Source organism: Perna viridis, chromosome 13 (assembly GCF_037379345.1).
Source record: "Perna viridis isolate PV_CMFRI_1.1 ecotype Kerala chromosome 13, ASM3737934v1, whole genome shotgun sequence".
NCBI classification, from domain to species: domain Eukaryota; kingdom Metazoa; phylum Mollusca; class Bivalvia; order Mytilida; family Mytilidae; genus Perna; species Perna viridis.
Window position 1 is genome coordinate 21401828 of NC_142457.1, and position 17086 is coordinate 21418913.

Sequence of the window (17086 nt, forward strand, 5' to 3'; positions counted from 1 at the left end):
GCATATTTTCTATCGTTGTACACGTACATGTATATTGTGTATAGATTTGCATACTCAGTATATTAGTACATATACTTTTCAATTACATATCCTTTGCAAATAAATCATCCTTATTAAAATTTGAAATTTAAATGGCAACAAAATCTATAAGAGTATACTTTTTGTTTAAATTGATATTTATTGAAATTTAATATAATTATGAAAAGTAATTTATAAATTAAGGACTTTCACTCAGTCAATACGTTATATATGGATTTGTTAGATTATATTGACGTGGGACTCGGTCAATATAATCTGAACAGGTCCATATAATCTGAACAGGTCCATATACATGTATTGACTTCTTTAAAAGTCCAAACTTGATAAATACATGTACTTGTCACATATTTATGGCTTTAAATAGAAAGAGTAATCAAGGGAACCAAGATTCCAGCGGAAATCAAGAGAATGTAATCCAGGGATAAAGACCAGACATGGAAAACAACACCACAAAGAACATAAAGTAACTAAAATGATACATACAAAGTAACAAAAGTAAATGAGCAACTCGGACTCCACTAAAACCTAAGAGCATGGATCAGGTGCACCGGTAGGGTAAGCGTCCTCTGCTTTTCAAGAAACACCCACCGATTGGCTCATAAAGAGTCAAGTCCGGGGTAGACAAGCGAGGGAAGGAAAACTATGACCCGTTGAACAAATCAGTTTTCATGGTGTCGATGAATGCACCGTAACGTTCCATGAAGAAAAAACATTATAATCAATGATACAATAAACAAAAAGTTTAAATATCAACAAACCATCCAAGAAAAACAGGTTTCTTTAGTCTCTGTAAGAATAAGCCAGTTGATGAAACGTTGTATGAAAAAAACACCATTTTCAAAGTGTAATTTTATTGCACGTATTTACACCATCAGGAGACTATTATTTTGAATATAATTTATTATTATGAAGTATAATTTAATGAAAAATAACATTTCAAGAGCAGATAACTGACAAAATCATCATTTTTCTACCATTCTATCGAACATTTTCTGAGCAAATCCAGTGATGCAGAGATCAAATAATTTTTTTTTTTTTTTTTTTTTTTTTTTTTTTTTTTTTCAAATGGAGAAGGCATCCTTGAGTGAAATAATATTGTCAGATCGGCGGACTTTTGACATGAATGTTTCTGATTTTTCCCATATTTGCCAGATTCTTTCAAAAATATTATTTAATGTGAAAATGGTATCTATATTTAATCACATTTTTTCACTTATCGTCACTCTGAATAATACAGTAAAACCTGTCTAAACCGAAGCCCGTTTTTGGACTTTGAACTGTCTTCGGTCTAGACATGTTGTAGTTGATGGGGCCAGCTGCAGCCTTCCCTGTGTCGAGCACCGAAGACCCATGGGTGGCCTTGAGCTGACCTTTTTCACCCCGGTGAGATTGCTGTCTGATATATTCACCATTTACATTCTCGTTATATTGAAGGGTTAAGTACAATTCCAGCTAAAAATGATGCAAAATGTGATCCATGGGTGAAAAGCCTACATATTTTTATTTTTGATAATTTGTTTGAAATGCCATAGTAAACAGAAATTAACATTCGGTTTTTCATATAACCCATGCTCTTAGGAGATAAAAATTATATAGAATGCACTGTAGATTTCAAAATTAAGGGAGATAACTCTGTAAATGACACTCAAATACAATACAATCTATTGGATTTTCAATGTTGATTTTCTCCTAAGAGCAGGCAGATTTGCATGAACAATTACACAAATCATAATATAGACCCATAAATCAACTTTATATCAAAACTCAAAATATGTAGCCTTTTTTTTTAGGTATATCACAATTTACAGAATCCGCATGATTCTTACAAAGACTACTACTTAATATACATTTAAATTGATATAAAGGGACTTTTCTAAGTGCTTTATTTAAACAGGATTTCGGATTTTTCATGACGCGGTTTATACAGGTATCAGAGAAATTGATTAATGTTTTTAAAAAGCATTGGATCCAAGACGCTTAGATGCATTTATATTCATATCATTACTATAAACGTATTTAATTTTCGTTGTTGTTTCATATTCGGAAATTCTGTCAAATGATCATATTCACAGGTAGCAATTTTCGCAGTATCAAAAAGAAGATTTGCAATATATAAATAAAAATATATTCGCGGGTACTTTTTGCGCAGTTTTCTGTCAAACCCAAAAATCGTTTACAGCATTATTTTGTGATGATATTATTCATGTTTTAATGTCTACGCCTAATCCGAACCGATTGTTGTTCTCTGGTAGAGACATTGAATACAAATACATAAGAAAAATAAAAAAAATAGAAAATAGGCGCCGCAAGACTGGTTTATGAAAGCGAAAATTCATGTACTGGTCAGATAAACATGGAGGAAATGACCGTTGTTACTTATTTTGTGTTAGGTTATCTTGTACAAATCCGGAGGTCTATGAGAAATTAGAACGAGAACAATAATGTGTTCGGAAGATATCATGATCTCTCGGAGTTCTCCTGACCAGGTATAATTTGGGTAAATACACGAATAAATGTGCACCACTGCAGGTCTTGTAAATAATAACTTTCTAAAGTTGCAGAATTTTTTTCCGTGGGGAGATTGAAAAATGACCCCCACCCCCCTTTTTACAAATATTTAAGTAAATACAATGAAACTTGTCTAAACCGAATACTAAATAATCCAAAAACCTGCGGTCAATACCTGACAATGTTTTGAGTTTCTGTTACTGTACAGTATCAGCTTAATTTTATTTTGAACCTTAATAAACCGAACAAAGTCTACAAGTGGTTCAGTAAAGACAGGTCCCACTGTACATGTACATACCTGTCGTATTTATAAGACAGGTCCCACTGTACATGTTCATACCTGTCGTATCCGACACAAAATGAATATGGTTATTTTAAAATAAAAATTTTCTAACCTAGAAATCTTCACAAATATTTCATCATTTGTTTAAAGTCCAAGGCCTATGTATTTGTCATTAATTTGTCATGCGTCAAGGAACAGATGCACCTGTCGAACTTAAATAATATCTACAGGTTTACGTAAGAATAAGGCAAATAAAGAAAAAATGGTGAAAAGTTAAATTTCTTTTGATTTTCAGATTGTCTCATTTGTGACAAACAATAAGAAATATTCAAATGTACAAAATGTCCAATGAACCTGTCTATACCGAACCGATTTTTGCCTTTCTTCGGATTAGACATAGATTCAAAATGCATTTACATGGATATTAAAGGCATTTAAAAGTATCTGGTTTGGACAGGATTTCGGTTCATAGAAAAACAAATCCCGCCATTCCTTTCAGTAGTATTTTTCTACTCAATTTCCCTGCCTGAGGACCTTTCATCATTTTATTACACTGTATATATAAGAAGCTGTCCCAATACACTGTTCGTAATGGGACTACTTGTATACTCGGTCACTTCCGCTACACTAAAAAATATAGTAAGGCGGCTAAACTTAAAATCAGACAAAAAGTTCCTTTTTTTGGTAGAAGCATGGATTTTCGCAGGAAGAATCGTATGTTGTTGAATTGATTATTTGCATAAAGGATTTTAATACCTATCCAAGATGGTGGCCATAAATCAAAATGGCGGTTTGTGGTATTAATCTGGATTTTCATTTCTATATATATGCCAAAGTATTGCAACCAGAAAGGCCGAGAAATGGTGATTGCACACTGTTCAGAAAGTAGACAAAGTATGGACTTACATGTATCACCTATAGCATGACTCTTAGTTTGACCTGTACTAAACATTCTATTGCGTCCAAGTAAGGGGGAATTTTTCGCATAAAATTAATTTGATCAAATGAATAATTTAGAGCAAAACTCTTTCTGAATACAAAATAGCAATGTTTGTATATAAGGAATTCGTTTACATTAGACCTGTTATCTTGGTTTTAAAAATATAGGAAAAAACTTGTATGTTACAACAGCGGAGAGAATAAGAGATTTAGTTTAGTTTCATCATATACAGTGAACCTGTCAAAATTCTCCGGTCTTAAGAACGAATAATTTACCAGGTTTTACTATCCTACAGTGATCAAAAATAAACCTTACAATCTCCGGCATAAGGTACGAATATTTTAACACTAAGAAAAGGGATTTGTAACACATTTTTCGTACACGTAACCCCATTTTATTCAAACATTTTGCCATATACATTCCTACATGTATAGGGCTAACCTAATCATTGAATTAAATGAAATGGAGGAGCGCTTTTTTAAAGTCCATTAATATCTATTCAATTATATCTTTGAACCGTGGTAAACACCTGTCTATACCGAACACCTGTCTAAACCAAACACCTGAGATGATATATCTTATAGTCATGTACATTTTAAGTGTAAGTTTTTGTAAGAATCGGTCGAAAAATCAGAAGCATGCATGTCAAAAACCAGCCGATCTGACAATACTATTTCACTCAAAGATGTTTTCTCTATTTGAAAAGACCATGGATTATTAAATCTCTTCATTACTGGATTTGCTCAGAATTTTTTAAGAATGTTAGAAAAATGAGGTATTTGACAAAGTTATTTAAATATATTTTCCTTGATTCTGGTGGTGCAAATAGTTAACTTCAAGGAATGGGTCTTTTTTCAAAGACTGGAATTGTCGGAAATACAGGGGTACATGTACCCGTCAAAACCAAACCATTTAAAATTGGTTCGGTAAAGACAGGGTTCGGTTTATACAGGTGTTCGGTTATGACAGGTGTTCGGTTAAGACATGTGTTCGGTTTAGACAGGTGTTCGGTTTAGGCATATGTTCGGTTTAGTGTACCTAATGTCATACATGTATGTAGGAGGAAGAGAATTTTTTCGTATGATAATAATCTATGTACTTTTTGCAATTTCTTAAATGAATTGTTATAAAAAATATCATTGAGTTTTCAATACGTAGGATAAGGTTTGTGGAATGTAAACATACATAGAAAAACCACAACTATTGTAAAAGATCGTAAAATCTCCCTGAGACGGTATGACAATGATATTAATGATATTTATAGCGCGAAAGTATGTCAGACGACTGGGATGTCATTATTATAACATATATTAATACGATTTTATTTCTACATGTACATAACGGGTTTTACTATTCGACTTTTGATTGAATTAGATTATCTGATTCTTATCTGCTAAAACGAAGTTGCACGCCTTGTTGCGCTAAGAGCATGTATAGTTACCCAACTCGTATAGGAAGTTGACATCGAAGAGCACCCCAAATTGAATACCACGTGCAACGTACGAATGTATTCCTTATATCTATAGTATATACGCGTAAAGCCACATATCAAATTTCGAATCATTCCATCAACTGAGATCCAATATTTTTGTGGCGAAATTTTTCTCTATCATTCAAAGCAGTAAAAAGTTTATATCGGAATGCACCTACAATCACCAACAACGTTTGCCCTTATATACAGTGACAAACAACAAATTTTAAATGAATCAATCCTTTGGGAGCTGAGATATTTGCGATAAAATTCGGACGGACGGACGGACAAGGTGGTTCAATTTATCACCAGCTCGTTGAGAGGGTTACGCATAAAAAATCTTTGAAGATAAATGTATGATAATCATCATAATTGTATTTTAATTGGTATAAAACAAATCGTTCTTTATTATTAGTTATAGTGTTAATGTGAGGCGGTTGAACCTGTAAGATGAAGGCGTGTCAAGTTGATCTGAGACGACTTATCTCTGGACCGAATTGTTCCATAAATTCAGATACGAAACTAGCTTACTCTACATTCAGTTTGTTTTTCTCATTCGGAACGTTCAAGTCATTTTGTCTACATTAAATCCTTAAAATCCAGACCATTCCGCTGGTTATACAGTTACATATAAGTACACTGTAACTTCTTGTCGGAATGATATCTGCCTCTAAATGCTTCTTTAATTCATGTTTATTAGCGTAATGAGGACTTCATCCTAAAAGACAAACTATATATGCATGGTAACAAAGAGTTGTATCCCGATACACGACCAAAGTAATAACAAGCACTATCTTTAAAAATAAAGAAAGTCGACGCATTAAATTTTTGCTCTTTTTCACTTCCAAGTTTTAAGGTTCCGATAAAGTTTTTTTCGAACGCAATCCCAAATTTTCGATACAGAATTTTTGAACGCCACTAAGTTATCAGTATTTGGCCAATCGGGAAAAAGAACTGCGATTCCATAGAAGAGCGTCCTTAAGGTCAAAGTATAAAAAGTGAAGCTATACCGACCGCGTCGAAAAAAAAATGGTTTCGGGTCACGACAGAAAATTAAAGATTAAACGAAATGAATTCTGAAAATCAATATTCATGATCGACATGAGTCAGACGCAGTCTCCTTTTTTGTTCGAAAATTATGTTAATTTTATGCAGTATTTGGGCTCAAATGAGCAATCAATTTATAATCTAGAATATAGTCTCATTTTAAATCGAACTTCCCTCTCCACTGACTGGCTTAACGAATTTCCCCTTTCCGATTTTTTACAAGTTTTAGTACAAGTTGTACATTGTACTTTCTAAAAATAATCTTTAAGTTTGGCGACATAACTCTATCACATCATCAAAATTAAAAACGAAAAAAAAACAAGAAAGTAATTTACAAATCGGTCGACAGTGACGTATACATGTACATGATCTTCTCATGGGGCTGACACTTGGTGTACATGAAGTGATATCATATTGCATTCACGAAACAGTCCAAGTGTATCGCGTGGAAATTAGGGGAACAAACAGGAACCACGTGCAGTAGCGGAAATAATCATTTATTTTTTTTTATGTGTAGGTGCATAAACAGGGACACGTGACACCGAAAAAACACATGTTTGAGATACAGACCCCAGCTGTACCAGCCAAAACAGGTGTGTTGCTAGCCATATTCAATCGCACCTGCTGTTTACATGCTACTGTCAATCAATACTTGTCCCCCACGCAGAAATTGTCATATCACACAGGCATCTAGTGCAGTAAAATAGGTGTAGTCTACACACATTATACTATAAACTAACCTGATTTCACACGCTATTTGTTTGCCTTTTTGCATCAATGAGTGACAAAACGTCATATCGTGCAAGGAGTTACAAATCAGAAATCGATGACATTCCATTACCAACGGACTAGGCACTGGTACAGTTTGTACCAATTTTATTCCTTCTGTCACCATATGATATACATTTGTACGTATCTAATTAATGTACCGGCCAACCTTAGGCAGCAACCATTTGATTTTATGGAGGGGTCTATGTATTTTTTATTGGGGGGGGGATTTTTCATTTGTTTCTGGATAATGTGGAAACAAATATTTTGACTCATCACAGGAGAGAAGAAAAATAAGGACAAACATGTTTTAAAAAAAATACAAAAACAAAAAACAAATTGTTGCCTAATTTAAAACATGAAGAAAATAGTGAGATGAACAAAAATGTTTTCAATAGATGGTAAAAAAAATATTTTAAATGGCCCTGAAAAAAAATACAAGTCATTTTGTTCAAGATAAAAAAAGTTTGTCTCAGGAAAAAACCATAATCCGGTAAATGAAAAAGAGGATTTAGTAGACTATAATTTTCACATTTTGCAAAAAATTTCCCACCTTTGTAATTTTTTTTTAACGATCGTTAACACGGTTGAACAAAAACAAAACAAACCCGAACATGTTGTCAGAAAATGATAAGTTTCTGCTATTTATTCATCACTTTTCAGGATTACGCCTTTGAACTCGCATATTAATGCTTATTTGACCGTACATGTAGCAACGAGATCGATTCAATAACTTGCGAAAAACGACGTGTCAAACTAGGTACATCCCAAAAAAGATGTATTTTTTTCGTATATTTCCATCGAGTGTGGAAGGGGAGAGGAAGTTTATGACAAATCAACACCTTTAATATCTTTAACAACCATTTTACAACATTCCCTTAAAATGTCAGCGTCCAGATTCGAGCCTCACATTAAAATCGAACCAATAAACTGAGATATGGTACTAATTCTTTTGCAACATATGGCTTAACAAATTTGAACAGTGCAATTGCGTATTTAAGAAGTTGATAATATGACTTCATTAGAACTGCTAATGGATTTGAACAACAGTTCAATTTTTAGCAGATAACATTCTATATCTGCTAAATCTCTTGAAGTGATAAGAAAAGCTTTCAAATTGGTGAATAATAGATATATGTCACTTTGGCCTGTATGTCAGCAATCAATTCGTGTAACTCTTTGTTATAATGTTGTAGGTACTACTAGGCTTGACGAACGGTAATGACGGATCCGGGTGACCGGGGTCGAGACCCTCCCTTTTGCTGGAAAATTTTGTTAATTTCATGCATAATGTCAAAAATGAGAAAATCATAGCCTTGACCCCATTTTTCCTGGTCCTCACCTTTTTCAAAATCTCTGAAAATCATGGACGGAGCTATTTGAACATCACATACATATACATAATTACTTTGTAGGTGATGCAACGCTATGTTTTCGACAAAGTATGCAAGACATCCCTGACCGATCTACGCCTGCGCTAAAAGTTCAACAAATCATCACAGTGACTTTAAAATTACGTACGTCATTTCCGAATTTGAGCCATGTATGTTTCATGTCCCACATAGACACCAATGGCCCTCCGTCCCTATTATTGTACTTTCATTAAATAAAATCTCCGATTCGTATCTGTTTCCCATGTGTATAAAGTAGAATTATTTTTCTGAAAGAAAATTATTAATTTCGAATTCAATTATTTACAAATGTACCACAGAAAAGCTTACATCAAAAGCAATCTCCTGCATAAATATTGCTTTCACATCTCAGTAGAACTAAACATTAAACCCCGCCTCTTTATGCAAATCATCATAGTACAACGGATACAGTTTCGCGGATTTTTATTGAGGAGTGCCCGTATATACTTTAAGTTTTCACATCCTGCATAGTAGAGTCGGTCAGAATAGGTCTGCGAAGGAGATTGTAATAAAATATCCGGTGCTCAGCACGAATATACATAGTACCAGCTGATTTTTTATTTTTTTTATTGTTTTTTATTTATATTTTTTGTATGGAGGGGGGTCATCGTTCAGTATGCAACGCCAATTCAACGTGCAAGTGCGACCAACACAGAATGATTAATTGACATGTAATATATATTCAAACACGACCACAGTTACCATAAAATAATGTTGAAACAAATGATTAATTGTGAAAATGATCAATTCCATGGAAAGGAAGAAGTACGTTTAGAGGTGAAATTCGTCCCACTTTTTTGTGAAAATTGATGTTTGAGTCCAAGCAAACTTTACTTGCTGAAGAAAAAGTATCAAGCTTAAAGTTTAATTGCCTGTATTTACAAAATATTATTTGTATCAAAATTAGCTGTTTTTGCAAAAGCTTGACATTGTATTTTGTTATTACTCGACAAGAACTGAAAAAAAATATTATATGGTTCATACCTTGATGCTCCACATTAAATTCTTAACACAAATTGCAGATTGGTAACATTCTATAATCGTGTTTAAAAAGTCAGACTGGTAGGGGGGCCAAAAACAAATCTCAGTGCACGAAGTCCTTTTATTATCAAAGGAATTTGTAATATTGTCATAAATTTCATATGTTTAGCCATTATGTTATGTACTGAAAGTTGTTTCCTTGTAAAAATGTAGATTAAACTTTTTATGAAATAATGTTATCCGTTTTACACTGTTTAAAACATGAACTGATTGTAATTGAGAACCACTGCCCTAACGTTGAACTTAGAATCTACATCAGGGTCATCTGCCGTTCAAAGTTCAAGGTCATGGTATTTAAGTCTTACACCAAAAACTAATAATAAATGTATGTTTTTATTAATACCCTAGCTTTAAAGACAAGAGATGAACTAAGGGATCAGGTTATCACCCGTCCACCCCACTTTTTTTCGTTACAGTGTTAGAAATAGAAAAAATAGAAATATAACAGAACAGAATAGAATATAAAATAGAATAGAATAGAATAGAATAGAACAGAATAGATTAGAATAGAAATGGAATTGAATAGAAATACAGTAGAATAGAATTGAATAGAAAAAATAGAATAGAAGAGAAGAGAAATGGAATGGAATGGAATGGAAATAGAACAGAATATAATAGAATAGAATAGAATAGAATAGAATAGAATAGAATAGAGTAGAATAGAAATGGAATGAATGGAATAGAAATAGAATAGAATAGAATAGAATAGAAAGAGGCTCCCAGGAGCCTGAATCGCTCACCTTCTTGAATTTTGCCTTTCAAAGGCAAAAATTAAACAAGAAGTTGTCTAATAATTTTGACTAAAGAAGTCTTTGGTAGGGCTATCACAAGATCTTTTCAACAATTGAAAGTTTCTTTTAATCTATCATAGTTTTCACGATATTGACTGAAAACTATTAAAAAAAGTCATTTTTCCCCTTTCATAGGCAACGACTCTTACAAGGAGTCTGAAGACTTTTGTAGTCCTAAAAATACGGATCATTTCATTTTGAAAGAATTTGGATAAACCTAACGGTTTAGGAGATATATGTGAAAAACTACTGTCTTACCCCTATGTTCTATTTATTTAGTAACGGCGGCCATGTTTTTCGACGAATCAAAAATCCCCACATCAGTTTTATGCAGTATACCTTAAGGAACATTCATATCAAGTTTGGTTTCAATTGGTCGAGTAATGTCAGAGGAGAAGATTTTGGAAAGAAATAGCATTAAAAATAGTAAAAATCGTTTAAAAAGGCAATAACTCCAACATGGCTTAACGCATTAAAACAAAAATTTGACCAAAGATAGATATCATCATGCTGAGCACTTTTAGCCCATGTCAGAATTCAACTAAACCTAACAGTTTAGGAGATATATGCCAGAAACTACTGTCTAACCCCTGTGTTCTATTTTTAGTACGGCGAATCAAAAATCCCAACGTCAGTTCTAGGCAGGATACCCCAAGGAACATTCATACCAAGTTTGGTTCTAATTAGTCAAGTAGTTTCAGAGAAGAGTTTTGTATAATTGTTAACGACGACGACGGACGACGACGACGACGGACGCCAAGTGATGTCAATAGGCCATGGGAGCTAAAAATAGAATAGAAAAGAAAAAATAGAAAATATTAGAATAGAATAATTAGAAGTATGATATAGGATATAATAGAACAGAAACAGAAGAGCAATATAGTTTACATAATAGAATAATAGAACTATATCATATAAAATAGAATGAATTGAATTGAAAAATAAAGTTAAGAGGCACATGGAAATAAGTATATCCGTCTTTAAGTTGCTAAAATGCAACGGAGAAATTGAGGTAATAATGCTTTGTTTGTTTGTTGGGGTTTAACGTCCTAGCAGCAATATTTCAGCTATATTCAGACAATGAACATGAAATGAATGATATAATGAACATGAAATGGAAAAAAGTGATGGGACACAAGGATAATAGTGTCGACAAACTTTGATTGCCACTAGAAAAAGAGGGATTGGGCAAGGTCGGGCAATTTAGCCTCTTGTGGCGGAGCGCAAAGGTTCCTGCTCCTATTGAGTACCACAGCAGGGTTCTTTAACGTGCGAGGAACGTGACATCTTTCCCAACACGGTGCACCACTATGGTTTGCGGTCAGGTTTTCCGTATTATAGCCTGACAACCCCAGTATGTAACACGACAGGGGCACCCCATTCCACCACCTGGGGCACACATCCAAGTTGCTCTGTGGGCAGAGTGTCTATCCCCCGGCTAGGTTCCTGAGTACTATTTAGTCGCCTTTTACGACAAGCTTAGCGCTGCTGCAGGCCTATTCTTTTGACACCCGGACCTGCACGGGTCAGGTAATAATGCATTGCACACTCTCAATATGTACGTTTGTTATGAAAACTGATATGTTCAACATGTCATAGTTTTCCTTTCCTCTTCCGTCTACCCCGGACTTGACTTTTTATGAGCAACTAGGCGGGTGTTTTTAGAAAAGAAAAGGAAGCCTCTCTACCGGTGCACTTGGTCCATGCTCTCAGTTTTTAGTGGAGTCCGAGTTGTTCATTTGCTTTTGTTACTTTGTATGTATTATTTTAGTTACTTTATGTTCTTTGTTGTGTATGTCTGTTTTCCATGTCAGGTCTTTGTGCCTGGATTACATTCTTTTGATTACCGCTAGAACCTTGGTTCCCATGACTAATCTTTCTGTTTCTCATTCCTTATTGCACATCATTAACTCGCGAGATACAATATGTTACTCCTGCTCACCAAGAATATGTGAAAGTAGAATTTCCAGCAGGATGTGCACTTTTATATATAAAGTATAAGTATTTGTAAGAATCAGGCAAAAAGGAAAAATCAGAAACATGCATGTCATGTCGAAAGCCCATCGATCTGACAATGGAATTTCACTTAAGGATGATTTCAATGAGTAATAGAGTTAGTGTGTTGCAGAAACTGAACCCGCTTACTTTGACAGAGCACATGAGTTCAATTCTGGCTTATACTCATGGAGTTACTTCTCTGTACATAATTGGGGGTACCTAACATCTTCTCTAAAATTTATTGTGCTCGTTTACATTTCTTCAAATTTCATTCAGTGTTATAGAAGCATAACATAAATTTCAAGAAATTTTTACCACATTTTTTCATGAGAATAATTTCAGTTAACATATAGTAGCTTCATCAATGAAACTTTTGATTACTAAGATACTACGAGTTTGATATTAGTATGTCACTAAATAAAACGTTTTACTGATTTCTCAGAGTGAATTGCGAACGTCAGACGCTGTTCGGAGCTTGCGCTTTTACATGGTGATGAAACATTTTAAGGGGTTCGGTTTAGACATGATTCGCTGTACAAGATAAAAAATCAGCATAAAATAAAAATGTAATTCCGAAAGTGACTGAAATGTTATTTTCCAAAATTCAAATTAATCGAAAGAGGAAGCTAAATGTCAATTAGAAGAGACATGGGTATATAATAAATATACATGTATAAGCAACCAATTAAGTTTATCTCTAAAAAATTGTATTCAAAGCTTCATAGAAACTGCCTAAACAGGTTTCACAGTATTTTACGGAACGGATAACATATAAGGATTTTTTCTGTAAGAAACTTGAGGTTCGAGGAAAATTTTAACTTGATTGGTCAAATAAATTCTTATTATCATTAACTTTTTTTCTAATTCATAACTTACCACACTTTTTTTCGTATTATTTGATTTTTACTTTTGGTTTTCTTTTTTAGATTATTTTTAAGAATCAAAAATTAATAAAGGTACATGTATGATATAATCTGTTCTAATTAAGCATAAAATTGGAATAAAATTAAAGAAAAATAGAAGCCTATCGTAAATTTGAAAGCTCTCTTTTTGTTGCACAGGTCAACGTATTCCGCAAGTGCAAAATAAAATTGAAAAATGAAGCAAAAAAATAAAATTCCAATTAAGTCCAATTACACTTCTGATAAGTAATATCTACAAAATTATTGTACAAAATGCGTAGAATTTTACTATCGACTATAAACGTCTAACACTTTCAAGAATGGATTAAAAAAAAATGAAAAATAAACTTACCGCCATGATCCATCACAACGCTTGTCAATTTATGCCACTCTAAAACAATATAATTCCTCGAATTTTGTCGCTTAACTGCTAAACACGGCCTTATCTCTCCAATAAACGACTAAAATAATCTTTTTATAATATTATCTTAAAGTGTGTTAAAGATAAAAATATCCGTTAGAAGCATCCAAAAGCACTGCAAGAGAGAAGGCTGAAAGGCTGCCAGCGGTCACTAAATTCCTCCAATTCATAAAAACAATAAACGGCCCCTGCTAATGTTTATTATTAATAATCACAGGTAACTCCGACCGTAATAATTTGTATCATATTTCATGTATTTAGGCCGCACAAAGGTAAAGCATTACCCCTTAGTGTAATCCCACGTTTCGTCAGTGCATTTTGTATTACACGGTTTACATCTAGATGAATTGACAGTTTTCCGTGCATTTCAATGTATTTTATGATATTTATAATAGAAAGTTATTATTCAATGCGACAACATGCGTAACCAATGTGTTTTGTATTGAGGCCACGGAAAGTGAAAGTAGATATTTATACTCAAAAATAGTAACGATTATGAATAGAACAGAATGGGTATAATTATCAAAAATTTTGCAAGAATCGGGACTTACGTTTATTCCACCACACAGTCGTCAAGCCCTACGCCGAGGTGACAACTGCTTTACATATTCAGAATCTTGTGTGCAACGAAACTTACACCGAAGCTATTATGACCACGTGATTATTACCAATACGGAAGCGAAAGTTTTGGCTAGCCAGAAAACCAGGTTTGACCCACCATAATCTGTACAACGCCATGAACGTCGTTGTCTCCGTTTTTACCCAAAATTTTGCCAGACTCAGTCTAAACCATTTAGTACATTAGGGAAAATACAGTGAAACCTATCTAACCGCATCCGTGAAAATCTGAAAACCTCTGTAAACCACACCCTTGATAATCCGAAAACCTATCTAAACCGCAGCCATTGTAATCCGAAAATCTCTGTAAACCACACCCTTGATAATCCGAAAACCTCTGTAAACCACACCCATGATAATCCGAAAACCTCTGTAAACCACACCATTGATAATCCGAAAACCTCGGCAAACCACACCATTGATAATCCGAAAGCCTTTGTAAACCACACCCATGATAATCCGAAAACCTACCTATAGCGCAGCCATTATAATCCGATAACCCCTATAAACCACAGCCATTATAATCCGAAAATCTATCTAAACCGCAGCCATTATAATCCAAAAAACTCTGTAAACCACACCCTTGATAATCCGAAAGCCTCTGTAAACCACACCCATGATAATCCGAAAACCTACCTAAAGCGCAGCCATTATAATCCGAAAATCTCTGTAAACCACACCCATGATAATCCGAAAACCTCTATAAACCACAGCCATTATAATCCGAAAACCTATCTAAACCGCAGCCATTATAATCCAAAAAACTCTAAACCACACCCTTGATAATCCGAAAACCTCGGTAAACCACACCCATGATAATCCGAAAACCTCTGTAAACTGCACCCATTATAATCCGAAAACCTGTCTGCACAAGACACTTTTGAAAGCACCCTTTATATCAATTATAATGTTTTTTAACCTTGGTAAATTTCCCGACTAAAAGTGGGATTCCGACCCCCGGAAACCCCTCCATATTTCTATGACTGCATATACACATGCATGTATTTCAATACATTTTGAACCTGTACAAACCAAACCATTCCCCAGACCCAAACAGGTTCGGTTAACACTGGTTTTACTGTATTGTACTGTAGTATCACACCATTCACGCCCTTTAGAACATTATTAAACCCGTCACCACCAGCACAAAAAAAGCCTCTCACAACAAATAAATAAATAAACAAAAATCAGTAGTTGAATTTGGCCTTTGCCATACAAACCACTTGTTTATATTTTCATCTTAAATGTGATCACTCATTTTTTACCGCATTGTTTACATTGACATCAATTTTTGTACCTAGTTCTAAGTTTAAACTGGGTCAAACTACGCATCAAATTTCAAATTGCATGCACAAGCCAGTGGAAGATCTAGCGATTCCGAAAGGGGCGATAGCTGACTGGCCTAGGAGGGGGCTCATTTCAGTGGTTTCGTTTGTTTTCTTTAAAATCAACCAACGTTTCCGAAAATATAACCCACTTTGATTCACCTATGCAAGCATGCTGTTAACTCGATGTTTTTACTACTTTCAAAAAAAGTTATAATATTATGGGCTTTTCAGCCCCTCCCCACCTTCCAAATATACTTATCACCATAATTGGTTCGACAGAATTTTGGGGTAACCGTGGATGTTTTTTCCATGTTTTTGTTTTTATTTTTGGTTGTACTTGGCCTCTTTATTTCAAATCTTAAAATCTTTGCCACGCTCGGTATGAATCCCCGACCCTTTATACCAATTATTACAACGTAAAGTGATTTCTTCCTGTATAGCAGACCCTATAAGCTAGCGAAGTAATGTGCAGTTAATCAGGGAGCGGTAATCGGTCGCGGTGGAGTGCATGGAGTGATACGTACAAATGCAACAGTAATTAATCAGGACGCGGTTAAAGGTCTGCGTATGAAACAAATACACGTATGAGCATGCACGAATTCCGTGCATGCGTCTATTCCAATAATTGCCCATTATATTTATTCCAGAATTAACGATGCCAGTAGACATATTCATGTACATATTGCGATTATTACTCGGGTAGAGTCGTGTCTAATTGGATATTTTTGGATTTTTTATCGGGATTATATCGATAGTAGCTATGCACTTAATTGGATTAGATGATAATATGCTTCACATGGAGTTTTTGTCTTTCCTATAGACAATATCATTTCCTACCGAATCACCGTCCTCCATCTTGGAAAGTGCGTAACTGCAGTTACGGACATCACATTGACGCCATGGCAGTGATAGTGCTGTCAGTTTTTTATATGCTACACAGATGTACATTTTAGGGTTTAGCGCTGGACATAATTGTTCATTATTACAAAGCTTTTACATCGTTGTCACTTATAACTGTTAGTACAATCGGAACTCATAAGTTTTTCAAAAGAAAAACATCGGCGCAAAAGGGAGAAGAATCTGTCCGGATTTTTGTCCGATCCGATTCAAAAATTATATTTCAACTGGTTGAATTTTTTTTACCATTACTTTTTTTATTAGCTCCTCGATCGCTTCGCACAAAAATTCTTTATTGTTATTGTTCTAACCTTATATCTATAGTGATATCTAACTTTTTAGTACCACATGGTGGATAGAACTACTTTGATTCGCATATGACTACAATTCCGGCAATTTTTTATCAAGAAGAAATTTTCCTTTCTGCATCGGAGATTATTTTTAGTGTAGTAGAAATGGTCATTAGTTGTTCTGATTAAACACAAAGGGGCCTATTTCCACACGCATTTGAGAATAAATTAGCATTTGGTAGTAGCGGTAACCCTAAAAAGAATTTTTATACGAAATTTGGCGGGAAATCATAGTTATGGTCAAATTACCAACCAATAATCGTCTTGGTAAC

At 34.3% G+C, this 17086-nt stretch overlaps 1 protein-coding gene across 3 annotated transcripts in view; it reads right to left on the bottom strand.

Annotated features, from left to right (window-relative positions):
- LOC148599981 (BDNF/NT-3 growth factors receptor-like) overlaps nt 1-14265 on the bottom strand; it is a 145551-nt gene extending 131286 nt beyond the window's left edge. The window contains exon 1 of one of the 3 annotated variants that reach the window (XM_088557058.1): nt 14173-14265. Coding sequence is in view for 2 of the 3 variants with exons in the window: in XM_088557056.1 (XP_088413182.1) it covers nt 13553-13565 (13 nt within the window). In the remaining variant the exon portion in view is untranslated. Of the gene's footprint in view, nt 1-13552; nt 13933-14172 lie in introns of those variants that run through there. The other 2 variants (XM_088557056.1, XM_088557057.1) reach the window with 2 other exon arrangements.
- Nucleotides 14266-17086: the final 2821 nt, after the last annotated feature.